The sequence below is a fragment of the Notolepis coatsorum genome, assembly GCF_963971535.1.
Source record: "Notolepis coatsorum genome assembly, chromosome: 18".
Taxonomy (NCBI): Eukaryota; Metazoa; Chordata; class Actinopteri; order Aulopiformes; family Paralepididae; genus Notolepis; species Notolepis coatsorum.
Genome location: NC_140182.1, coordinates 45,493,359 through 45,519,858, shown reverse-complemented (window position 1 = coordinate 45,519,858; position 26,500 = coordinate 45,493,359). Strand labels below are relative to the sequence as shown.

Genomic DNA, 26,500 nt, shown 5'->3' with positions numbered 1-26,500 from the left:
TGAATGGAGGACTTTTACTTTAACCAGAGTACAGAGTATTTCTACTTGTATTTGAGTAAATCAAGTGTGTTTCTACCACCGGTCCTAATGCAGCATAGATACATGGTCAGGGTGGTTTCTATAATTGTCACCACTGTATGTGCATATTAGCCTACACTATCCGGCTGCAAGCTAGCCTGGCTTAGCACAAATTAATGGAAGCAGATATGGACAAGCTCACCTAGCTGTTGGCCAAAAACACCTCTTAAGCTAGGCTATCTGGTTCGTATCCACTTCAATAAATGTGTGCTAAGCTAGACTAGCTTGCAGCCGGATAGCTCTTCTACTGAACACACAGAGAGGAAATTGGTATCTATCTTCTTGTCTGACTCTGTAGAAGACGGTAAGCGCATTTCCCATAATGTTGCTGTGTTCCTTTAAGCGTGTTCCTTTTAAGCTTATGTCATGACATAAGAGCAAAATGACTACCGTGTGAATATGGTCAATCAAAACGTTTATTTCCACTGTTGTCTTCTTCTGATGGATTTTCATCAAATGCGCTACCATGGAAACGGCCTTCCAGCTCTCCACTGCGGCTTCATCAAACAAAAGTAGAAAGAAGAAGAACACGGAAGTAAAGGTTTTAATGGGAGACGGAGCTGTCGGAGCCCAGGAAGACTACCTCTCACACTGCAGCTAATGGGGATCCTAATAAACGATAAACAATAAGGAGCCACATTGATGAAACATTTCTGGAAATAGTTGCATTGTCAAAATGCCCCCAACCAAACCAGCATCAGCATCCTTTTTTAGAATAAGGCTAACAATACAAGGAACATACATGATTATTTAGCATGGTTATGTAGTGATGAAATATATTACCATTACGATGGCAACCTTACTGTAACTATTATGGAAAAAATGGTTTTCCCTGACAATTCAAATGTGGCAGTGTCCCTGTAGGCTATGGACAGTCCATCAGCACAAAGTCCATTATGTAGTTAAGTCCATAAAGTCCATAACTTGAGGGCTACAGATAGCTTGTTCATCACAAAGTCCATAACTCTCTCTCCCTCGCGTGGAGTACGTCACAGATTGTTGTAACTAATGGGAAATACAATTTAATGGATTATGCTGAATATTTCTTAGGCAGTATTGAAAAAGCAATACTGGAGACTGCAACATGGTCATCAAAGAGACGCGTGTGGCTCGCTCACCGCTCTAGACAGCTGTCACATCCCAGGAAAACTGTTGACTCAAAGCTTAGTGTGAAGCTTGGGGCTTTACACACTAGCGTCAGTGAAATGGAGTTTTTATGATGTGCCTGCACCCCGTCGGAGCCGGTCTGACCCACTGGGTTAGGTTTGGTGCTTTATAATTCCCTCCAGCTTGACTTGGGGTTGGTTTCAGATGGTGCAGACCCTTTTCTGGTGTGGCTGTGGATAAACATTGATGAAGCGGATTCGAGAAGAGACTATTTTTGTTCTCAGTCTCTCAACCGCCTCTCTTCCTTAAAAAGCCATGTGGCAGTGCTGCGATGCAATGCTTACTTTGCTGTCGTCGCGCCTAGTCGGTAATGTAGCCTAATGTCAGCAAGACACATGGCTCGGGGCGACAGTGGCTCGGGAGGTATAGCAGTCGTCTGGCAATCCGGAGGTTCCCAGTTCGATTCCCGCTCCTCCCGGGCAGCGTGTCGATGTGTCCTTGAGCAAGACACTTAACCCCTAATTCCGCCCGATGAGCAGGTTGGCACCTTGCATGGTTGCCTCCGCCGTCGGTGTGTGAATGTGTGAGTCAATGAGTAAAATGTGAGTAACAAATTGTAAAGCGCTTTGGATAAAAGCGCTATATAAAAAAGCAGCCATTTACCATTTACCATTTACACATACTCAATTCTGCCTGCCCCCCCCCCCCCCTTTCCTCACACCCAGTGGACCTTACTGACCAATAGCAGATTGGTGAACCACACGTAATCAATAGTGTAACGACTAACCAATGCAAGCTTATACCAAATGAGCTGATATCTGCAAAGTTAGTTATGAAGTTGTTGTTTTTGTCTAGCATGCCATTCTTGCACTATTCATCACTGTGGTGCTGGACAATAGAGGTTTATATGATCTGATTTGTGACTATGATTTATTTGGGGGAGAAAAATCAGGTTTAGAACAGTTTCAGGTTCCTGCTGCCACAGTGCGTGTTTGGTCAGCGTCCAGGTTAGCTTTGGGCTGGACAGCTCGTACTTAAAGGAACACGCCAACATTTTGGGAAATTAGCTTATTGTCTTCTCCAGAGAGAGACAATAAGATAGATACCAGTTTCCTCTCTGTGCGTTCAGTAGAAGGCTATCTGGCTGCACGTTAGCCTAGCTTAGCACAATGAATGGAAGCGGACATGACCGGTAAGCCTTCGGGAGAGGTGTTAGTTGGACAATGCCTAGGCTAACCGGTCATGTCCGCTTCCATTCATTGTGCTAAGCTAGGCTAATGTGCAGCCAGATCGCTTTCTACTGAACGCACAGAGAGGAAACTGGTATCTATCTTCTTGTCTCTCTCTGGAGAAGACGATAAGCTAATTTCCCAAAATGTTGGCGTGTTCCTTTAAGTCTGGCTGGGCTTGAATTGTTTGCACCAATCAAAACCCTATAGTGAAGCTGAGATCACTGAGCGGGTCTGTCGTGGTCATGAACAGCTCTGCGGCATGCACAGGGGGAGGGTCACAAAGTTAATCTCTGCAGACATCTCTGTAGAAACCTCTCTCTTTTTATTTCAGTGCACAAATCACACTTCTGAAAGCCCATAATTGTAGAAGAAAATTGAGTCGACACTTGTTGACTCTTGCCCGGAGAGGGAGCTGGACGCCTCACAGTGCAGCTTAAGTAGCAGGACCGAGAACAGCAGGTCGTTCTCACCACCACTGACCTCAGTAGTTCAGGTTATAATGACCCACAGACCAGATGTTGCCTCCAGCTGTCTGGCTCTCAGTCCAGACCACACAGGCACATGATGGATATTTACTCAGACGCTGATCTGCAAATCAAACGCCCCTCTGGGCTTGCGATAATAGAGACAGGGCCACAATTAACTCACTTTCCAGAATCATATCAAAAGCTGTAGCAAGGTAATATGAAGTACTTTGTGCCCATAGGCATAGTTTTATATTGGGGCGCTAGGGACATGTCCCTACCAAAAACATTGCAGAGTGAAATCTGTAGTTTTAGTTATTATAATATTATAATTCACAACATTGCGGTCTTGCAAAACAGCGTCTTTTTATTTGTTGCAAAAGTGTAGGTTGGCAGCTGCTCTCCATGCTCTCTGACCTTATTTATCTCCCTCTCCGTGCTCTCTGACTTAAGTTCTCTCCCTCTCTGTGCTCTCTAACTTCATCCCTCTCTCTCCCTCTCCATGCTCTCTGACTTCCTCTCTCTCTCCATGCTCTCTGACTTCCTCTCTCTCTCCATGCTCTCTGACTTCCTCTCTCTCTCCATGCTCTCTGACTTCTTCCATCTCTCTCCCTCCATGCTCTCTGACTTCCTCTCTCTCTCCATGCTCTCTGACTTCCTCCCTCTCCATGCTCTCGGACTTCCTCTCTCTCTCCATGCTCTCTGACTTCCTCGCTCTCTCTCCATGCTCTCTGACTTCTTCTCTCTCCATGCTCTCTGACTTCTTCCATCTCTCTCCCTCTCCATGCTCTCTGAATTCTTCCATCTCTCTCCCTCTCCGTGCTCTCTGACTTCCTCTCTCTCTCTCTCTCCATGCTCTCTGACTTCCTCTCTCTATCTCCCTCTCCATGCTCTCTGACTTCTTCTCTCTCCATCTCTCTCTCTCTCTCCATGCTCTCTGACTTCCTCTCTCTCTTCCTCGCCATGCTCTCTGACTTCCTCTCTCTCTCTCTCCCTCTCCATGCTCTCTGACTTCCACTCTCTCTCTCTCTCTGTGCTCTCTGACTTCATCTCTCTCTCTCCCTCCCCATGATCTCTGACTTCATCTCTCTCAATTTCAATTAAATTAAATTCAAATGGGCTTTATTGACATGGGAAACATATGTTTACATTGCCAAAGCCAAACAAAACAAAAACAATCAAACAGAGAAATCAGAAGAAATCAGTACATTACAGAAGACATTTTTTGTATGATTGACAGACTTTATGGTGGTTGTATTCCGTTGGATGTCCTTTTCTTGTCACAGCAGCTCACAAATCGTGCTGCTGTGTTTGCACATTGTTGTATTTCACTCAGTAGGTATGGGAGTTTTGAGTTATTTTCCATGTTTTCAAAGTCTCTTTGGGCATTTGCAATTTGTGGGAAGTATATGTCTCTGATGTCTTGGTATAGTGGGCAGGTTGATAAGAAGTGTAGCTCGGTTTCCACCTCTTCTTGTGTGCAGTGGGTGCATAGTCTGTCTTCTCTTGGGAGACAGGCTGTGCTCGCTGAGTCTGTACCTAGTCAAGGATTTTCTTAGTTTTGGGTCAGTCACAGTGCTCAGGTATTCTGCCACTGTGTACTCTCTGTTTAGGGCCAAATAGCATTTTGGGTTGATTCTTTCCAATGTGTCAGATAGTTTTCTTTTTGTTTTCTTATAATTTGGTTTAGTCCAGTGTGGTTTCTGTCTGGTGGCTCTGCTTGTGTTTGTGAGCAGAGTCCCAGAACCATCTGGCTGAGTGGGCATCTCTCAAGGGTATCTGGCTTTGTTATGGAGTGTGTCTGGGTCACTTTCTTTTAGGTGATTATAGAATTTAAATGCTCTTTTTTGTATTTTGATAATTAGTGGGTATCTTCCTAGTTCTGCTCTGCATGCATTATTTAGTGTTTTCCGTTGGGTGCGGAGAATGGATTTGCAAAATTCTGCATGCAGAGTCTCAATTTGGTGTTTGTCCCATTTTGTGAAATCTTGGTTTGGAAGTGGGCCCCAGACCTCGCAACCATACAGGGAAATGGGTTATATGATGGAATTGGAATGTCTAGCTTGATGTTCCTTTTGATAGCATAAAAAGCCCTTATTGCTTTGTCTCTCAGGTCGTTCACAGCTTGGTTGAAGTTCCCTGTAGCATTGATGTTTAGGCCGAGATAGGTGTTGTTTTTTGTGTGTTCTAGGGCAATTGTGTCTAGGAGGAATTTGTGTTTGTGTTGTTGTAGGCTGGGTCTTTTTTGGAATATCATTCATAACTTTAGTTTTGGTTAGATTTACTGTCAGTGCCCATATCTGGGAGAATTTGTGCAGAATCTCTCTCTCTCTCCCCCTCTCTCTCTCTCGCTCTCTCTCTCCCTCTCTCCCTCCCTCTCCCTCTCACTCTCTCTCTCTGCTCCTCTCTCTCTCCCTCTCTCCCTCTCTCTCCCTCTCCATACTGTGCTGTTGGGGTTATGTCTCCTGAAGTCTTGTTTGTTCTTCTTTGCCTCAGTGTGGAACTAAATGTTGAGATTGGTGTCTCAGTCCAACTCCTCCTTGAAAAATACATCCCTGGCCTCAAAATGTCTGGATTTCACCTGCTTATATAAAAGTTGAAATAAAGTAAAACATTTAACAAAAAACAGAACATTTGATACTGACTCTCACACACAGACACACCTGTTACAATGGGGTAGGTTAGAACACAGTTTGCAGAAAGGGAACGGAATGGAGGAGGCAGAGATGAGGATTGAAGCTTGGAGAAGGGAGTTTACTGTAGAACCAAGGGCAATACAAAGAACATACAGAAACTACTTAACATACTTCTCAAAACAAACACTAACACTTACTAGAGGATGACAGCACAATACGGCGTGGACAGGAAACGGGGAGGGAGACAGGAGGAATGTCGCCACAAGGAAGGGAGGACAGACAGACACCTAAATACCCCAACTAATTAACAATCAAGAACACCTGGCCAACACAGAATCACAACACACCCTAGACAAAAAGCAATGACAACTAAACACAACTAAACAACTCATAACAACCCAAAACAGTGCACCACATCACACCAGGGAAGGGAAAGTCAATGACAGCACACACCAGAACACCACATTGATCACACTATTAATTAAGGTTAAAACAGTAGTCAGGATGTCCAGTGTACTGGACCGCACCGTCTGCGGATGGCCACCAGAGGGTAGGAGACCAATGTTAGGCAGAGAGCCAATGTTGGGTAGAGAGCCACTGTTGGGTGGATGGCACTGCCCAATGTTAGGTGGAGGGCACTGCCCAATGTTACCATCCTGCCCAGTCCAGCCAGGACCGGGCCTAGGAACGTGACAGTACCCCCCCCTCAACGGGGGGCTTCCAGACCCCCGAAAACAACGTCCATAAGCAGGTGAGGGAGGAAGCCGGAACCCCGGAGAGGACCCAGGGAGATGACCCGAAGACCAGGGACCGGGAGGCCGAGCGAAAACCCCAGGAGGGGCATAGCAGCCAGGGGGGTTGAAAACGGGCGCAGATGCCCGGAGAGGGGGGGTGGGGACGGGAACAGAGGCCCGGAGAGGGGAGGCGGGGAAAGAAGCAGGGAGCTGGAGAGGGAAGCCGGAGCTGGGATCAGAGGCCCGACGAGGGGGGATGGGAACGGGCGCCGAGACCCGGGGAGGGGGGCAGGACCTGGGAACAGAGGCCCGACGAGGGGGGTGGGGATGGGCACCGAGACCCGGGGAGGGGGACTGGACCTGAGAACCGAGGCCCGACGAGGGGGACCTGGGAACAGGTGTAGAAGCCCGGGAAGGGGAGCTGGACCCCGGAGCCGGATCCCGGACGAGAGGCCCTCCAGCCGCCGGACTAGGGACCGGTTCGGGAGAGCCGGAACGGAGGTGCGGCGGCGACGACCCCCGGAGCAGGATCCCACGCAGGCCACGGCGAAGACCACGGCGAAGACCACGGCAAGGACCAGGACGCCGATCACGGCGCAGAGCTGGACCAGACGGGGAGCCAGGATCCGTCGAGGAGCCGGGAGCCGGCACAGCAGCCGGACCAGGTGTAGAGGCCGAGCAGGGCGTGGAGACCGGACCGGTCTCGGCGGCGAGGCGTGGTGTAGGATCCGGGGATGAGGAGTCAGGACCCAGAGGAGGGGCTGGACTGGGCATGGAAGCTGGACCAGCTGTGGATGCCTTGTTAGCCATACTAGCCTCAGGGGCTAGGCTAACTGTGGGCCCTGGACTCACTGTGGGAACTGTGCTAGCTGGGGAGGCCTGGCTAGCTGCCGAGGCTAAGCTAACAGTCGGGGAGAGCCTAGCAGCTCCTGTCAAGATAGCCCTCCTAGGCCTGCTAGCTGAAGAGACCTGACTAGCTGCAGGGACAATGCTATCTTGGGACATCTGGTCCGTCTCAGGTACTAGGCTCACCCTGAACCTGGAGCCTAGTTTAGCAGTGGAGACTGTGCTAGCTGGGGACATCTGGTCCGTGTCAGGTACTAGGCTCACCCTGAACCTGGAGCTTAGTTTAGCAGTGGACGTCTGGTTAGCTATTGTAGCGGGGCTAACAGGCGGAGCTGTGCTAACTGGGTTTGCCCGGTTAGCTATAGGGACGGAACTAACGGACGGAGCTGTGTTAGCTGTGGACATCTGGTTAGCTGTATGAGCGGAGCTAACGGGCGGAGCTGTGCCAACTGGAGATGTCTGGCCATCTATAGTGGCGGAGCTAACAGGCGGGGCTGTGCTAACTGAGGACGGCCGGTTAGCTATAGGGACGGAGCTAATGGACGGAGCTGTGTTAGCTGGGGACGGCCGGTTAGCTATAGGGACGGAGCTAACGGACGGAGCTGTGTTAGCTGGGGACGTCTGGTTAGCTGTCTGAGCGGAGCTAACGGGTGGAGCTGTGCCAACTGGAGACGTCTGGCCATCTATAGTGGCAGAGCTAACAGGCGGAGCTGTGCTAACTGAGGGCGGCCGGTTAGCTATAGGGACGGAGCTAACGGGCGGAGCTGTGTTAGCTGGGGACAGCTGGTTAGCTATAGGGACGGAGCTAACGGGCGGAGCTGTGTTAGCTGGGGACAGCTGGTTAGCTATAGGGACGGAGCTAACGGGTGGAGCTGTGCTAACTGGGGACAGCCGGTTAGCTATAGGCACAAAGCTAACGGGCGGAGCTGTGTTAGCTGTGGACGTCTGATCAGCGATGGACATCTGAACAGCCTCAATGGCTGTGGGGGGCTCTAGGCTGGTTGTGAGTCTGAGACTAGTCGGCAGGCTAGCTACCCTAGCCTCCGGCTTATACTCCTCCATGAGGACAGTAATACGTTCAGCCATCTCCCACATCGCTGGCTCCAGTGTCGGATTCTCCGTGGCGACCTGGTCGATTTTCTGGAGCAGGAACACCCACTTGGCCGGTGAGTAACACTTCATGTCACCGGCCATCAGGCTCAGAACGACCCGAATGGTATCGCTTGCCCTTCCTGCTGCATTCGTTACTGGTGGCGACATTCTGTTGGGGTAGGTTAGAACACAGTTTGCAGAAAGGGAACGGAATGGAGGAGGCAGAGACGAGGATTGAAGCTTGGAGAAGGGAGTTTACTGTAGAACCAAGGGCAATACAAAGAACATACAGAAACTACTTAACATACTTCTCAAAACAAAACAATAAACACTAACACTTACTAGAGGATGACAGCACAATACGGCGTGGACAGGAAAACGGGGAGGGAGACAGGAGGAATGTCGCCACAAGGAAGGGAGGACAGACAGACACCTAAATACCCCAACTAATTAACAATCAAGAACACCTGGCCAACACAGAATCACAACACACCCTAGACAAAAAGCAATGACAACTAAACACAACTAAACAACTCATAAAAACCCAAAACAGTGCACCACATCACACCAGGGAAGGGAAAGTCAATGACAGCACACACCAGGACACCACATTGATCACACTATTAATTAAGGTTAAAACAGTAGTCAGGATGTCCAGTGTACTGGACCGCACCGTCTGCGGATGGCCACCAGAGGGTAGGAGACCAATGTTAGGCAGAGAGCCAATGTTAGGTAGAGAGCCACTGTTGGGTGGAGGGCACTGCCCAATGTTAGGTGGAGGGCACTGCCCAATGTTACCATCCTGCCCAGTCCAGCCAGGACCGGGCCTAGGAACGTGACACACACCCACACACACGCGCGCACACACACACACGCGCACACACACACACACACACACAGTAGAAGAAGACTATTTTATTGTACACAAGGCAATACAAATTTGTCTTTTTGCATATCCCTCCTATACTGTGTATACACAGTCCACCACACACATGCATTTCATCAGAGAGGTCAGAGTGCAGGGTCGCCCGCAGTGCAGCCTCCCTGGAGCATTTTTGGGGTTCAGTGCCTTGCTCAAGGGCACTTAGGCAGAGATGGTGGGCACCATAGACGTAATACCAGCCACCCTTCAGTCACCATCTCACAGCTGTATACCCAATATACCCTCCTGTCAGTGGCGGGGATCGAACCAGCAACCTTTCAGCCTCTTTACCTCTAGGAGTCTAGGCCATCCTGTCTCCCCAGTAGCAGCAGTAGTGCCTTGTGCGCAAGTAGAATATTTAGTTGTGATTCTTAGATGCATCAAGAGTGTCCAACCCCAGTCAATGTGCATAACCATTAAACAGTACACATAGGCACATGGAGTCAATATATCACATTATATATATATATATATATTTTTATGTTGCTGATGCTGTAGAGCCGTCACAGATCGATGCTTATGTAAATCAACCATGTTAATTTTCAAGGAATCAATTGGAACACATCTGTCTCCGGGGTGTAGTCCTTACTCTAACTAATTCATCACAAGGATGGCTTCAAACCAGCAACCGAATTTGCTCTATTCACGTCTCTATATTAACACGACGGTTCCTTTTTATATTAGTAATGTGATTTTTCAATTTCCTGATAAACGTGGGACTCGTCTCCCTCGCCCACATGCTCTTGTTTAAATAAATATCACTTCTTATGGAGCTTAATCACAGTTTAATGCGCTTCATATTTAATGCTCATTGTTTTGTGTTATTTTGATATCACAATATATTTTGTATATTACTTTATAATTCACAACTTCATTTACAATTTCCCCAATTAAAACATTCCAAAACAAGGTTTATGGCGAAGATTTGTTTAGCGTGAAACCAGGGAAGAGGAAGAGATAATTAATGATGTTAATGACCTCTCTAACACACACACACACACACACACACACACACACACACACACACACACACACACACACGTACACATACACATACACATACACATACACATACACATACACATACACATACACATACACATACACATACACATACACATACACACACACACACACACACACACACACACACAGTCAGATACACAGATACAAGGACACGCACATACAAAAGAAGTGTCACGATGTAGCCTATGTGTTCATGCATAGACACGGACATCGACACACACACACACACACACACACACACAGAGAGAGAGAGAGAGAGAGAGAGAGAGAGAGAGAGGCAGATACACATACATGGATGCACACAAAAGAAGAGACACAACTTGTACAAACATGCACACACATACACACACACACACACACACACACACACACACACACACACACACACACACACACACACACACACACTGCAATTACCTCATAATGATAGCTGTGAAATTGCTTGTTCCACTATGTTTGGTAGGTAATAGCTGGCACACGCCCCTTCTATTTTCCCAAGGGAGAGTGATTTTATTTTGAGACAAGAAAAGAAAGGAATGGAGGAGAAATAAAAGCCTTTGGGAGGAGGGTGCAGGGCGAAGGACTGAAGCACAGGAAGGAGGGTGCAGGGCGAAGGACTGAAGCACAGGAAGGAGGGTGCAGGGCGAAGGACTGAAGCACAGGAAGGAGGGTGCAGGGCGAAGGACTGAAGCACAGGAAGGAGGGTGCAGGGCGAAGGACTGAAGCACAGGAAGGAGGGTGCAGGGAGAAGGACTGAAGCACAGGAAGGAGGGTGCAGGGCGAAGGACTGAAGCACAGGAAGGAGGGTGCAGGGAGAAGGACTGAAGCACAGGAAGGAGGGTGCAGGGAGAAGGACTGAAGCACAGGAAGGAGGGTGCAGGGAGAAGGACTGAAGCACGTGAAGGAGGGTGCAGGGAGAAGGACTGAAGCACAGGAAGGAGGGTGCAGGGAGAAGGACTGAAGCACAGGAAGGAGGGTGCAGGGAGAAGGACTGAAGCACGTGAAGGAGGGTGCAGGGAGAAGGACTGAAGCACAGGAAGGAGGGTGCAGGGAGAAGGACTGAAGCACAGGAAGGAGGGTGCAGGGAGATGGACTGAAGCACAGGAAGGAGGGTGCAGGGAGAAGAACTGAAGCACAGGAAGGAGGGTGCAGGGAGAAGGACTGAAGCACGTGAAGGAGGGTGCAGGGAGAAGGACTGAAGCACAGGAAGGAGGCTGCAGGGCGAAGGACTGAAGCACAGGAAGGAGGGTGCAGGGCGAAGGACTGAAGCACAGGAAGGAGGGTGCAGGGAGAAGAACTGAAGCAGAGATAGAAAAGGTATCATTTCCAGAGTATTTTTATGCGATTGTGTCGACTTGGAAAAGCTGGATGGAAATGTCAAATTTCAGTAAAACATCCTCATTATTGCAAAAAGGTTTTGGTTGCACTTTATTTGACGGTACACTAATAAGACGTAATAAGCCATACTTTGTATCAAATTAGACAAAAACTGGAGCGGGGAATATATGTCCTTTTTTAAACAGTAAACAAACATAGTTATACCCTAATTAGACACCATACACCTAAATTATGCTGTAATTACAAGCCACATATAATTTTGGTCTAATTACTTCTCATTAATGTACCGTATAATAAAATCAGCTTGAGGTCGCCTCAACCAAACTGATGGAAATGTACTTACACAAATATTTTTTGTGACATTTCTTCTGACGATAGGATAAAAACATGGTCTCTCTCTCTCTCTCTCTCTCTCTCTCTCTCTCTCTCTCTCTCTCTCTCTCTCGCTCTCTCTCTGTCTCTATCTCTCTCTTGATCTTTCTCCCACCTGTCATCCTCTTTCTGTATCTCCCTCACTCTCTGTTTCTTATTCTCTCCTCTCTCAGACACAGTCGCTTACTCTATCTCCCCATCTCTCCCCCCTCCTCTCTTTCTTCTCTCACACTGTACCTCCCCGCCTGTCTCCGCCTCGCTATCTTTCTTCTCTCTCTTTCTTCTCTATTTTCTTCTCTCCCACCGTGCCTCCTTATCTATCGTACCTCGGTGTCTGTCTGTCCCCGTCTTTCTCTCTTGTTGTCCTAAAGAATAGCTCCTTATGCGGCCGCTCCCCTGTGCTGTAAATCCTTTTCTTAAAGTATGTAGGGCTATTTCTGGGGGAGGATCTCAAGGCTGTGATGTGGGCTCCTGTCTGGGCGTCGGTCCAGCCCGGGCTGTTGTTGTCGCTGCTGTCCAGTAGCTCATCTCCTTCGGAATGGGAGAAGGAGGCAGGGGAGAGGGATTATAGCATGGAAAGAACCACACCACAGAATTAGAATTAGAGTAGAAACAAGGAAATTTTCCGTCCAAATCCAAGTTCATGAGTGGCCAGTTGGCCGGTTTAAGGCGACCGCCAGAGGATGACTCATAATGTTGTCGTGGAGATTAGCATTGGTTTGATGAGTGGAACTCAGAGTGATGCAGATGCGTAACCATGGCAAAGACAGTGACATTTGGCTGAACGCTCCAGCAGCAGGGTGTGTTCTCACCACACATTAAATTATACCTATTTCTATTATCAACGCTACATAGTGAACGGTCCCCCGAATCTCCAAGATATTGTTCCAGGGACCTCTACCAGGTGTAATTTAGCCCACAAAATACTATACTGTAGGTGGGGAGATAATAGAGGAGAGAATGAAACATAGACACTCACATATCGTCTAGTTAATAGAATATTAGTGAAATTAAACTATTCCCCATTTAGATTTTTATAGGGACCCCCTGGAAAAGGACTCTGAGGGTCTCCGGGGCCCCACTTTGAAAACCACTGTCTTAAAGGACATGACTGTGTCACCAGTAAATTCACAGGAAATGACTGTGACACCAGCACACTGCCCTTTCTATCTATTCTAATTATATGAATGAACCACAGACATGATTTAAACGTCCATTTAATACATACTGCCAGTCTCTGTATCATATCAATGCCTGTATGATATTTAAGGTTGTGTACGGCCTTGCACCGCCCCCATTAGATGACCATGTTAGACGGTTAGCCAACAGGACAGCCTACAGGCTGTGATCCCTACAGACTGTGATCCCTATAGGCTGTGATCCCTACAGGCTGTGATCCCTATAGGCTGTGATCCCTACAGGCTGTGATCCCTATAGGCTGTGATCCCTACAGGCTGTGATCCCTACAGGCTGCGATCCCTATAGGCTGTGATCCCTACAGGCTGTGATCCCTACAGGCTGTGATCCCTATAGGCTGTGATCCCTACAGGCTGTGATCCCTATAGGCTGTGATCCCTACAGGCTGTGATCCCTACAGGCTGCGATCCCTATAGGCTGTGATCTCTACAGGCTGCGATCCCTATAGGCTGTGATCTCCTATAGGCTGTGATCCCTATAGGCTGTGATCCCTGTGATCCCTATAGGCTGTGATCCCTACAGGCTGTGATCCCTACAGGCACACAACCTTTGGTCTGACTGTGTCCAATCAATAAAGGAACACCTGCCACATGAAATCAGAGAATGCCCTACACTCAGCACCTAAACACAACTAAAGATATGGCTGGTGACAAACCAAACCTGCACGCAGAAATATTTGAGCAGTATGTTTTAAAAATAGCAGTGAATGAATTACTGTAATATTATGTATTTTATATTATGTATTTAAGCATTACATCACGCGCAGGAGTGGTTTGTGAACAATAAACCATGCCTAGGGGTGGTCGTTAGGCCCAAGGCGCAGCCGAGGGTCGTTAGACCCCCCTAGGCATGGTTTATTGTTCACAAATCACGACTGCAAGTGGTGTAATGCTTTTATACAACTGCCACATTCATCCAACCTTATTGCTATACAATAAACACACATTAATCGAAGATTTATTGAAAAAACCATCCGCCAGAAAAAGTAGTTCCCACAACAACAAAAAAGACAATTTGCCTCCATGTGGAAGCAGCTCGGAAGTGCATCCAACCAACTAACACATCCAACTGTGTGTTATTGGAATGATTGAGAGAAGTTGCCTCATGTGGAAGCAGCTCGGAAGTGCATCCAACCAACTAACACATCCAACTGTGTGTTATTGGAATGATTGAGAGAAGTTGCCTCATGTGGAAGCAGCTCGGAAGTGCATCCAACGGATCCAACAAACTAACACATCCAACTGTGTGTTATTGGAATGATTGATTGAACATTTTATTACCAGATGCAGAATGGGTACAATACAGTACGGCTCAATACACACAATTGTTAAGGGTATGCAGACCTACTTTCTATAGAACTTCATTCTTAGATGCTTCTATAGAAAGTAGGTCAAACAAATTAAAAAGTTTGCTTTGCCCTATAGGGAAAAAAAGTTTTCTTTGCCCTAAGTACCTAAGTTAGCCTAAGTAATAAAATTAGCAATCAACCAATCAATCAATTCAATAGACCATGCTCACTTAAAACAGCGCAGCACTCATCTGCTTCTACAGTCTGACTGTGTGTGTGTGTGTGTGTGTGTGTGTGTGTGTGTGTGTGTGTGTGTGTGTGTGTGTGTGTGTGTGTGTGGGTGTGGGTGTGTGTGTGTGTGTGTGTGGGTGTGTGGGTGTGTATGCGACCGAGTGAGTGTGTCTGGAAGCCATCGCTTCATATTTAGTCGTTATGACGCTATCAACATATCCATTTGTTAAAGATTATTGTCCGCCATCTTGTTTGTGTGTGTGTGTGTGTGTGTGTGTGGGTGTGTATGCGACCGAGTGAGTGTGTCTGGAAGCCAGACAGTGTGAGAGAGAGGGGAAGAAGAAGAAAAAAATTGCAAATTAATCAATCAATCAATCCGCGATTTTTCTTTTGTTCCACAATGATTCATGACCCATAGATTACACAATCCAACATTGTGTAAGAGACTAAGACATTCGCCGTGACAGAATCGCTTCATATTTAGTCGTTATGACGCTATCAACATATCCATTTGTTAAAGATTATTGTCCGCCATCTTGTTTTCTCCGACGGAGTGATCCGGCGGAGTGATGTGATTCGGTTATGGGCGGGTCCTGGGACCAGGAGCGTGGAATGGTCCCTATACATACGTGTAAATCAGGGGTCTCAAACTCAATTTACCTGGGGGCCGCTGGAGGTAGAGTCTGGGTGAGGCTGGGCCGCATCAAATATTCCACAAAAAAGGGTTTCAAGTATTCCAAAAATGTATTAATACATCAACAAACTACCCCTTTGCCTTATCATAAAACCTCACAAACACCAGCAACTGAGCATTCTCAGTGGTGTCAGTGGACTCATCCACAGCTATGGAAATGCACTGTGCATTTTTTTATTCTATCACAAAGCTGTTTAATGAAATCATCAGCCAGTATTTCAGTTATTCTGGTTGCTGTGCTATCTGAGGAGGATTTTCTTTTGTTTGCCTTCAAACATGGTCTCCATCACTTCAGTCATACATTATTTTATTATGTATGCATCAGAGAATGGCTTCTTGTGTTTAGTCAACACCCATGCCACTGAGTGAGGACTTGGTTGCTTTTTATCGTTGTGACATAACTTTAACAATAGTTCTTAGTGCTGAAAGGTTGCATCAAAATAACTGTGTTTTGTTTCGTATTGGCGTTTCAAATTGTGTTTCAAATTGCCACTCTTCACAAGAGCTACCGTTTCTTGGCACATTGTGCTGGTTGGAGGGAGGATGAACGCATATTTTTCAGTCCATTCACCTTTGAATTGCAGCGATTTTCACTGTTGACTTTTATTTTACTGGCCATCTTTGAACATGCCATATTTTTCTACTAGCTGCCTGCTGGCAAAACGATGCTACTAGCTACAGTACCTGCAGATTAGACTACTGTAGATGCGTTGTCAACTCTCACTCTGACTCCGACCCGTTGAAAGAGACAACATGCATTCCGTGAAGACCCGCCCTACTCTGCCTCTGATTCGCAGACTGTGGGTGGGGGGGGGGAATGGTGACGGGACGCTGAATATGATTGGACCAAAGCAGTAGACAGACACAGACAGTTGGAGCAGTGCAGCCGGACAGGAGCTTGCAGAGGAGACAGGGGAGAATTTCGAGGATACCTGCTATACGCACTGATGACAGGATATATTTCCTTCCACTTGGTATCACTCCGGAATCACGTTTCAACCACTAACGTTGCTGCCATGAGCCTGCGCTATGGTAGCCTACAAGTGATAAAATAAATAAAACGCCCAACTCGCGCAACAGGTCGGCAAAAGGTTGCGCGCGGGCCGCACTAACACTAAACGTTGATGTCAAGTAGGGGGCCGCAAAATATCATCCTGCGGGCCGCAAATGGCCCACGGGCCGCGAGTTTGAGACCCCTGGTGTAAATGGACTGTTTCAGCCAATCAGAATCGAGAAATTTGCATGCCGTTGTATAATAAAGTGTTATTGTGACTTGTTGTACACACGTATTAGTACTGCTGTCATTGCTGTTATAATCAAATGTTTTATGATTCCAGGACAGATGGAAACTAGCCTTGGTTAATACATTGTTGTAATGCATTGGAGTTGTGTTCATTAACTTGCACTGGCCCTTCGCAAATAACCATATCAAATCAAATCAAATTAAGTCTGATGGGCAGGTAGCTGCATCTGTACCGTGCATTGGCCCTGTAACCATTACATGTATTGGTATAACTTATTCAGCTGTGTGTGTATGTGTGTGTAATTACAGGTGTGGCAGTGTGGGGGCAGTGTGGAGGTTCTGCCCTGCTCTAGGATCGCCCACATTGAGCGTGCTCACAAGCCCTACACGGAGAACCTCACGGCCCACGTGCGGCGCAACGCTCTGCGTGTGGCCGAGGTGTGGATGGACCAGTACAAGAACCACGTCTACATGGCCTGGAACATCCCACAACAGGTAAGGGTCCCGACCCCACCCACACAGAGGGGGAGGTAGGGGTCATGAGCCCACCCAGCACCCACACAGAGGGGGAGGAAGCGTCCTGTGATGGCCAGGGTGTTGTTTCGGAGCCAGAGAAAAACACCCTCTTCTTTCCTTAACACTAGCACAGCCATGGAGAAAATGCCACTAATTCCCGCCAGGAACGGGTCAGATGACCCGACAGCTTATATGATCTCCCCCAATCTCATTCAATCTAGTTTGCTGCAGCTCAAATGTACTGTATCCCCTTGCCCCACTTTGCCTTTCATGTCTCTGTCTGTGTTTTGTGTATTTTGTATGTTTGTTTTTGTTTTGCTGCCATTTTGACCAGGTCTTGCTCGAAAAAGAGATATTTGATCTCAAGTGACTACCTGGTAAAATAAAGGTTAAAAAAAATAATAATAAAAAAATAATAAAAAAAAATATATGAGAAATATGAGAAAAATAAACAGTGTAAACTATATAATTACCTCTGAATATAAAACTATGAGGTTTACCACAATGAAATGTAGGTTTGAGTGACAAAAATATATATATATAAAATAAAATATAAAGAATATAAAATATTATTATTAGAATTTTTTTGGATGGAAGAGCCACACATTGACGGGCAAAGAGCCACCCCTGCACTAGACGCTCGCAAAGTGCTGTGACTTTCGTGTGTTCCAACGGCCAATAATGTGGAATAACGTTCTAATTACATTTTCCTGAAGTCATTTTGAAATTTCAGAAACCGTGCCAGATAAAAACTGGTACTTTTAGGAAAAGTCATTGAGTGACAGAGCTGGAGCTCGACCGAGTGACGAGGAAACATTTATTGAAAATGCCTAGGGGTTAACCCTTTCACTACCACACTACAGAACGTTCACTACCACACTACAGAACGTTAACCCTTTCACTACCACACTACAGAACGTTAACCCTTTCACTACCACACTACAGAACGTTAACCCTTTCACTACCACACTACAGAACGTTAACCCTTTCACTACCACACTACAGAACGTTAACCCTTTCACTACCACACTACAGAATGTTAACCCTTTCACTACCACACTACAGAACGTTAACCCTTTCACTACCACACTACAGAACGTTAACCCTTTCACTACCACACTACAGAATGTTAACCCTTCCACTACCACACTACATAATGTTAACCCTTCCACTACCACACTACAGAATGTTAACCCTCCCACTACCACACTACAGAATGTTAACCCTCCCACTACCACACTACAGAATGTTAACCCTTTCACTACCACGCTACATAACGTTAACCCTTTCACTACCACACTACAGAACGTTAACCCTTTCACTACCACACTACAGAATGTTAACCCTTTCACTACCACACTACAGAATGTTAACCCTTTCACTACCACACTACAGAACGTTAACCCTTTCACTACCACACTACAGAACGTTAACCCTTTCACTACCACACTACAGAACGTTAACCCTTCCACTACCACACTACATAATGTTAACCCTTCCACTACCACACTACAGAATGTTAACCCTCACACTACCACACTACAGAATGTTAACCCTCCCACTACCACACTACAGAATGTTAACCCTTTCACTACCACACTACATAATGTTAACCCTTTCACTACCACACTACAGAACGTTAACCCTTTCACTACCACACTACAGAACGTTAACCCTTTCACTACCACACTACAGAATGTTAACCCTTTCACTACCACACTACAGAACGTTAACCCTTTCACTACCACACTACAGAACGTTAACCCTTTCACTACCACACTACAGAATGTTAACCCTTCCACTACCACACTACAAAATGTTAACCCTTCCACTACCACACTACAGAACGTTAACCCTTTCACTACCACACTACAGAATGTTAACCCTTCCACTACCACACTACATAATGTTAACCCTTTCACTACCACACTACAGAATGTTAACCCTCCCACTACCACACTACAGAACGGTAACCCTTTCACTACCACACTACAGAACGTTAACCCTTTCACTACCACACTACAGAATGTTAACCCTTTCACTACCACACTACAGAATGTTAACTCTTTCACTACCACACTATATAAGGGTTAACCCTTTCACGACCACACTACAGAAGGTTAACCCTTTCACTACCACACCACAAATGGTTAACCCTTTCACTACCACACTACAGAAGGTTAACCAGTTCACTACCACTACAAATTGTTAACCCTTTCACTACCACACTACAGAAGGTTAACCCTTTCACTACCACACTACAGAAGGTTAACCCTTTCACTACTACTCTAAGTAAGGTTAACCGTCTGTAGTGTGGTAGTTAAAGGGTTAACCTTCTATAGTGTGGTAGTGAAAGGGTTAAAGAACTTAGGTTAAGATGCTCTTGAGCAAGACTCTGTAATCCAGAGAGGGAAGGGTGGCTGGAGGGGAGGCTGTGATGTCCATGCTCCCAAGTAAATACTAAATACTAAAATGTGTAACAAGACAACGCCATCGTCATCGTCATCATACCCTCTCAAATCTCCTGCTCTGTGTGTGTGTGTGTGTGTGTGTGTGTGTGTGTGTGTGTGTGTGTGTGTGTGTGTGTGTGTGTGTGTGTGTGTGTGTGTGTGTGTGTGTGTGTGTGTGTGTGTGTGTGTGTGTGTGTGTGTGTGTGTGTGTGTGTGTGCACTCTAGAACTCAGGTATTGACATTGGGGACATCTCAGAGAGGAAAGCCCTGCGCTCCAGGCTCCAGTGTCGTCCCTTCAGCTGGTTCCTAACCAACATCTACCCTGAGCTCAGGTCCTACAGCGACACCATCGCATACGGGGTGGTGAGATATCTTTTATTTCATTCATATCGCGTACGGGGTGATGAGATCTCTTTTATTTCATTTTCTTTTATTTCATTCTATCGTTCTGCACACATTTATTTTGCTGCAGGCCTCCAAAGCATACATAAATAAATAAATAAATTTCTTGGAACAAGGGTTTGTCAAGCACATCTAGCAACTTCTCATTTATGGGGAAATGTCAACATTAGGTCAACAGGCATTTATCATTATCATACCAGTGTTCTTGACTGACTTCCATGGGCTCTTAGAAATGTTTCACTCTCAGAAACGGAAGAGAGAGTCAGGCTCATTTCAAGAGGAGAGACGCTAGTCTTTTCATGGTAAAATCACTATTTGTACCAAAAGGTCAAAGAAATGTGGGCTCAATGTTTTGGCAATCACAGGTCTCCGTCAGACCTCAAACCAGGCTCGTAAACAAATTATACTATCACTTTAATTTGTTACAATTCTGAATATAAATTTAGACATGGCTCAGGAGGTAATCCTTGAGCAAGACACTTAACCCCTAACTGTGGTGAATGTGAGGCATAAGTTGTAAAGCACTTTGGAAAAAAATAGCTATATTATATATGCAGTCCATTTACCAAGCTAAGTCAGAGTTCTATCTAGAAGTTATATAGAAATCTATCTGGATTTGGGCTACTCTCATCATCCACACCAGGCTACTCTCATCATCCACACCAGGCTACTCTCATCATCCACACCAGGCTACTCTCATCCACACCAGGCTACTCTCATCCACACCAGGCTACTCTCATCCAAACCAGGCTACTCTCATCCACACCAGGCTACTCTCATCCAAACCAGGCTACTCTCATCCACACCAGGCTACTCTCATCCACACCAGGCTACTCTCATCATCCACACCAGGCTACTCTCATCCACAATGTGCTACTCTCATCCTCACCAGGCTACTCTCATCCACACCAGGCTACTCTCATTCACACCAGGCTACTCTCATCATCCACACCAGGCAACTCTCATCCACAACAGGCTACTCTCATCCACATTTGTTTGACACAATTGCAGCAACTACCATTCCGTGGGTCCACATAGATTCTATAGAACATAAAGTATTCAGGGGGATATCACAGTGGGAGAAGAACAAGGCACTCTCCTGGCCGTATCAAAGATTCAGAGGATTTTATTGTGAGGGCATACTAACAAGGATATTTAAAAATGTGTTGACACACTTCTGAATTCCTGCTCGGCTGTCACACTTCTAATTAAGGCTCCTGCACCAAAGCAATAAGTGTGTTAACAAGTTCCTCCCCCCACACAGCCGAGGGCATCAAACGACAAATTCAGGTCAGGCAGTCGTATCTTCGAAGAGGAACAGCTCTAATTTTGCCAGCCGGGGGCGCTCAGAGCTCTATTTCCAACGACGACACTGTGGGACATCGTGGGTTGTGCTGCTGAACTGACGCACGGCATGCTTCCAACTAGGCATGATGCTCTCTGTCCACTGCCGTGATATATATACTACTTTAAAAGAGAATTTTCAACAAAATATGTGACTAGCCATAGACATTATGGTATTGTTGAGGCATCTTCAATCTTTAACATTTTTTTTTACATATTATGAAAGTACAGATTCATACCTTCAAAATAAGCCATCACTTGAACATTTTGGTGGGATACTTTTCAAGCTACTTCCTATGAATCATGGTGATATCACAAAACGTATTCAGAGAAAATGCCCTTGAAGAGTTTACACCAGGGGCGTAACTGACGCCGGGGACATCGGAAAGTGTCCCCCCCACGTTTTACCGTCCAAAGAGCTGAGTCTGACTACCTGTCCTATTATTATGCAAAGAGCAGTAGATGGGGGTCGCATTCTTGCCCTGCACGGGCCAAGTACCCACTCGCTAAAGTACTTGTCTTTGCATAATAATAGCTCGGGTCGTCAGCCTAGGTGTGTGTTAAAATACGTCAAACATATTGTTTACACTGTCTTTCTTCTATTATAACCCTCCCAAATCATATTCAGAAAGTATCACAGAGACTTCTATTGACCAAGGAATTAGTTATTATTTCGCGGTTTATTCACGTAACGTTATATTGTTTACACTGTCTTTCTTCTATTATAACCCTCCCAAATCATATTCAGAAAGTATCACAGAGACTTCTATTGACCAAGGAATTAGTTATTATTTCGCGGTTTATTCACATAACGTTATATTGTTTACACTGTCTTTCTTCTATTATAACCCTCCCAAATCATATTCAGAAAGGCACACACAACATATTCCAGTTAACGGTATATTTTTTTAATGATTCGTTATGGCGTAATCAATACTTCCATGCATATAAATTGCGTTCGCGACCTCCGTGTTTTGGGGGTAGTCATCAGAAACCTCGGATCCGGGATTCGCTCCCATCCGTCGGGCAAGAACTGTGGGTTTTCAGCCTCTCTCTCTGGAGCTTAACGGAGTTTCCTTCGGAGTTTCTGGAGGAGCTTGTCGCGGCTCATGCGCATGCGCACGCTCAACCAATCAGAGAGGGGCTTCGCTCAACCAATCAGAGAGGGGTCTGCAGAAATAGAGTTCAACCAATCAGAGAGGGGTCTGCAGAAATGCGGCTACGAAATGTAGAGACGCAGAGGGGGGGGGGGGGGGCCCTAACCCCCCCCCCCATCGACGTCACTCGCCACGCCCCCAAATCTGTCCCCGGCACACATTGAGAGAGAGTTACGCCACTGGTTTACACTTACAGTGTTAAAAAACTACAACATTACCCAGAATGCATTGTAATCCATCGCCCCCCTCTCTCTGGGGCAATTAACACCTGGCCGCGTTCTAGTGCAGGCTCTTTTGTTATGAGAATGACACTGTCTTGTGACACTGCAAACACCATAGAGGAAAAAGGAAAAGTCATGATATTATTTAAAAATGTGTGTGGTAGTGAAAGGTTAACCTTCTGTAGTGTGGTAGTGAAAGGTTAACCTTCTGTAGTGTGGTAGTGAAAGGTTAACCTTCGGTAGTGTGGTAGTGAAAGGTTAACCTTCTGTAGTGTGGTAGTGAAAGGATTATGTCTGTTTAATTTAATAAGTGGTCTTAAAATGTCAGTAGTGTACCAGAGCAGACTATATTTTTAGGAAGGAGGTTGAAGGGGAGTATCTTGACTTGACTTTGCATTAGTTTGTGGTTAACTATCCAGAGCTAGTATGAGGAACAGCATGGGTTGTGGCAAGAAATTACAATTGTGTGTATTGAGCCACTATCAGCAGAGCACTGTCAAAACGCTGTTTATATTATCCATCAATGGCCATCAACTTAATGACGTCACCGCCGTGGCGGCCTGACCAATAAGCATCAAGATGTAAAATATGCATAAAAGATCCATTTATACTATTCTGAGAAGATAATTCATCTGTATTGCAACCGAGTCACGGATTTTATTGAGTCAGGTAGCATTATGTCGGGAAAATTTTTATGAAATAAAGAAATGTGAAACGAAGTTTAGCCTATTAAATTGTTTTAGAAGCCTATAGCCAATGCCTGCGTGTACGTATTTTAACGCTCCATGGACGACTGGCGAGGACTGCGAGGAGGGGGAATTGCAACCGTGTACAAGCAAAACTTTGACTGAGTTCGGTTAATGATGCCATAATTCTCTGCTGTGCTTTTAGGCACACACACGCTAACATTGAGTGTTGCATGCCAATAAATACGCATAAAAGATAGCCACTTATACTATTCTGAGAACATAATTCATCTGTATCGCAACCGAGTCACGGATTTTGTTGAGTCAGGTAGCATTATGTCGGGAAAAATTAAATGAAATAAAGAAATGTGAATTAAAGAAGTTAAAACGAAGTTTAGCCTATTAAATAGTTTTAGAAGCCTATAGCCAATGCCAGCGTGTACGTATTTTAACGCTCCATGGACGACTGGCGAGGACTGTGAGGAGGGGGAATTGCAACCGTGTAGAAGCAAAACTTTTGGTTTGGTTGAGTTTGGTTAATGATGCCATAATTCTCTGCTGTGCTTTTAGGCACACACACACGCTAACATTTCATTCTCTCTGCTATTAAGAAAGGAGAGCTATCCTTGTGTGTGTTTCAACACCTTGCTAAGTACCTAGCATGAATAACACGCACAGACAGACCACACCCAGCTTAAGCCCTCGTTTGTAGTCTTCCCCCCAGCATTGAGACACAATACTGTCGGACAAATAACAAGTTGTATTTACATTTACAAGTTGTATTAAGTTTAGCAAATAAGGGAACAGAGCAATGACATTTCAAAGCAGTCAAAAAAGCAATATTTCAATTTTCTTATATTTCTGAAGTGCAAGACATTTTCGCGTATTCTGATGCTTGTATCTCGCCGCCACAAGTCGGGTTTGGTCACGTCGAGTCACATATTTATATTCCGATAATTTTTTGTCATTGTCAGATTGGTTGTGATATTGGTTGTGATACCTAGGTATAATTACAGTAAACAAACCCTGGGCTTTTTTTTGATGATGAGAGGAGAGGGTGAACAACCTTTTGTTAACCGTGAACGCGATGAAGCAGGTTTTAAGGCTTCTTTTGCGCCGCAATGTCTTCAGCAGAACTCCGGTCACAAAATATCAATAAAAGACAGAAGACATTAACCCTTTCACTGCCACACTACCAAAGGGTTAACCCTTTCACAACCACACTACAGAAGGATAGCCCTTTCACTGCCATACTACAGGCGGTCTGTAGTGTGGGCTATTAAAGAAACTTGAAACTTGAAACTTGAAACTAGTGAAAGGGTTAATGGACTCGTCGCAGTCTCATCAATTGTCTTTCATTCTCATCGGTCTCAGCGCGTTCCTGCAGTAATCCTGCCAAGGTATGTACAATGACTTATTGAACTCCTTGAAATCCTCCTAGTAGTGGCTTCAAACCCTTACATTGACACCTTGGCTCTTTTTTTAACTCATCATTTAACACACTGATATGAAAGTGGCAAACATTTAGCTATTGAATTCAATTCAATATCTCAAACATTGTATTTGTTTACGTTCATAACCAGGCAATCGGTTTTGCTAAAATGTAGCAAAGCTATAATGTTAGAGCTGAGCTGCACCAGCCTCCGGTCGATGTTGAAGATGGATCTGTGTGAAATATGGATTTCGCCGGAAGGGCTTCATACAATATTACACACAGTAAGAAAGCAACGAAGAAGACGCTACAAACACAACCAGATCTCAGCCTGCCTCCTCTCCACCTCAAGAATCAAGAGGTTTATTTGTCACATACATACCAGGGCATACAGTGAAATGCCGGTGGTCATGCCCGCATCGATTGTGCAAAATACAATAATAAAATTAGGCATAGAAAAAATTAAATAGGTAAGACACAAGATATGCATGGTAAAAAGACATGCTAAGTTCCTGAGAAACTGGTTCATATATACACTACTATACAATATACAATTTACAATTTAACTCTTAGTGTATCTATAAACTAAACTATACTATACTATACAGTACCTCTTTCCTTTAAAGTGACTTTCTATTTTTTAAAGTGACACTCACTGCCTTCTCCTATTCCCCCCACTCGCATCCTGCTGTGTCTGTTATGTATGTATGTTGTTTGACTCCCTACCCCCATTGATCACATTCAGAAAGTAACCTTCCCAATCCCTGTGTTGTCTCACAAAGACAGAATTATTTTCCAATTAACTCAAACGTTTGTTTTAAATTGTGTAATTAGCACCTCGGCACCACCAAGATGCACATGAACACCTTCACGGGCTAACATTTCAATAGACCTTTTACAACTTTCCCCAGCAGTAGCACCTTTAACTTTTCCATTAAAGTTAGCGCTGAGGTAAATGTTATGCACGGAATGTGATGTAAGCCGCTCTAATGAAAGAGCTCACTCTAAATCTCTCCAGCTGTGTATTGAAAGGCCCAACCTTTTTACGCCACTTAATTTCTGCATGGCTATTCCTCTCTACCACTAAAGGCTGCTGGACGATTTTGCATAATTGAAAAGTGACAGTAATCTGTTGAAGGCAGAGCAGAATTAGTCCAACACTCTGGCTGTCACTGATAGAATAGGATGAAAAAAAGGGATTTTTTTTTATTCAGGGACAGTTTTCTGGGCACAGATTCAGCCAACTCTCTGCTTTATAAAGAACTTATGCAGTGCCCATTCACTTGCCCATGCGGAACAGGCCGATTCCTCTGCCCCCCGGTATTGCTGCTTGCAGCTTTCCCGGGAAACCGCTCATCCAATCAGCTTTACACTGCACTCCCTTGGGTCCTCAGCAATATACCCGCCAAGTGTGAAGTCACTCGGATGAACGGTTCTCAAGAAGATCGACTGACAGACAATACAGACAGACAGACAGACGGACAGACAGAGACTCCGTAAATTTTAGTTTCTAAGTGCCAGTCTTCATTCATAGTCTTCACACATTTTCCAATATTGACGTTAGTCTCAGCTGAGCTTCATGATGCTGTGCTGATGGGCAGGAAAGGAATCATCCTTATGCCAAAGGTTAGCTGCACTGTGCAAGGAAACCGTAGAAACTGTTGAAATTAATATTACACTGTCTATAAAAGCACACAGAGGTCACTGTATTCTGTATTCTGTTTGACTGCATTGGCTCCCTGTGTGCGTGTTCTCAAATCTTTCACCCAAGTGGGAAGAAAGCTTGTGAAT

At 45.5% G+C, this 26,500-nt stretch overlaps 1 protein-coding gene across 1 annotated transcript in view; it reads left to right on the top strand.

Annotated features, from left to right (window-relative positions):
• galnt18a (UDP-N-acetyl-alpha-D-galactosamine:polypeptide N-acetylgalactosaminyltransferase 18a) overlaps window positions 1–26,500 on the top strand; it is a 255,800-nt gene that overhangs the window by 142,573 nt on the left and 86,727 nt on the right. The window contains exons 7-8 of the mRNA XM_084335039.1: window positions 16,810–16,995; window positions 19,693–19,830. Of these exons, the coding sequence (XP_084191165.1) occupies window positions 16,810–16,995; window positions 19,693–19,830 (324 nt within the window). The remainder of the gene's footprint in view (window positions 1–16,809; window positions 16,996–19,692; window positions 19,831–26,500) is intronic.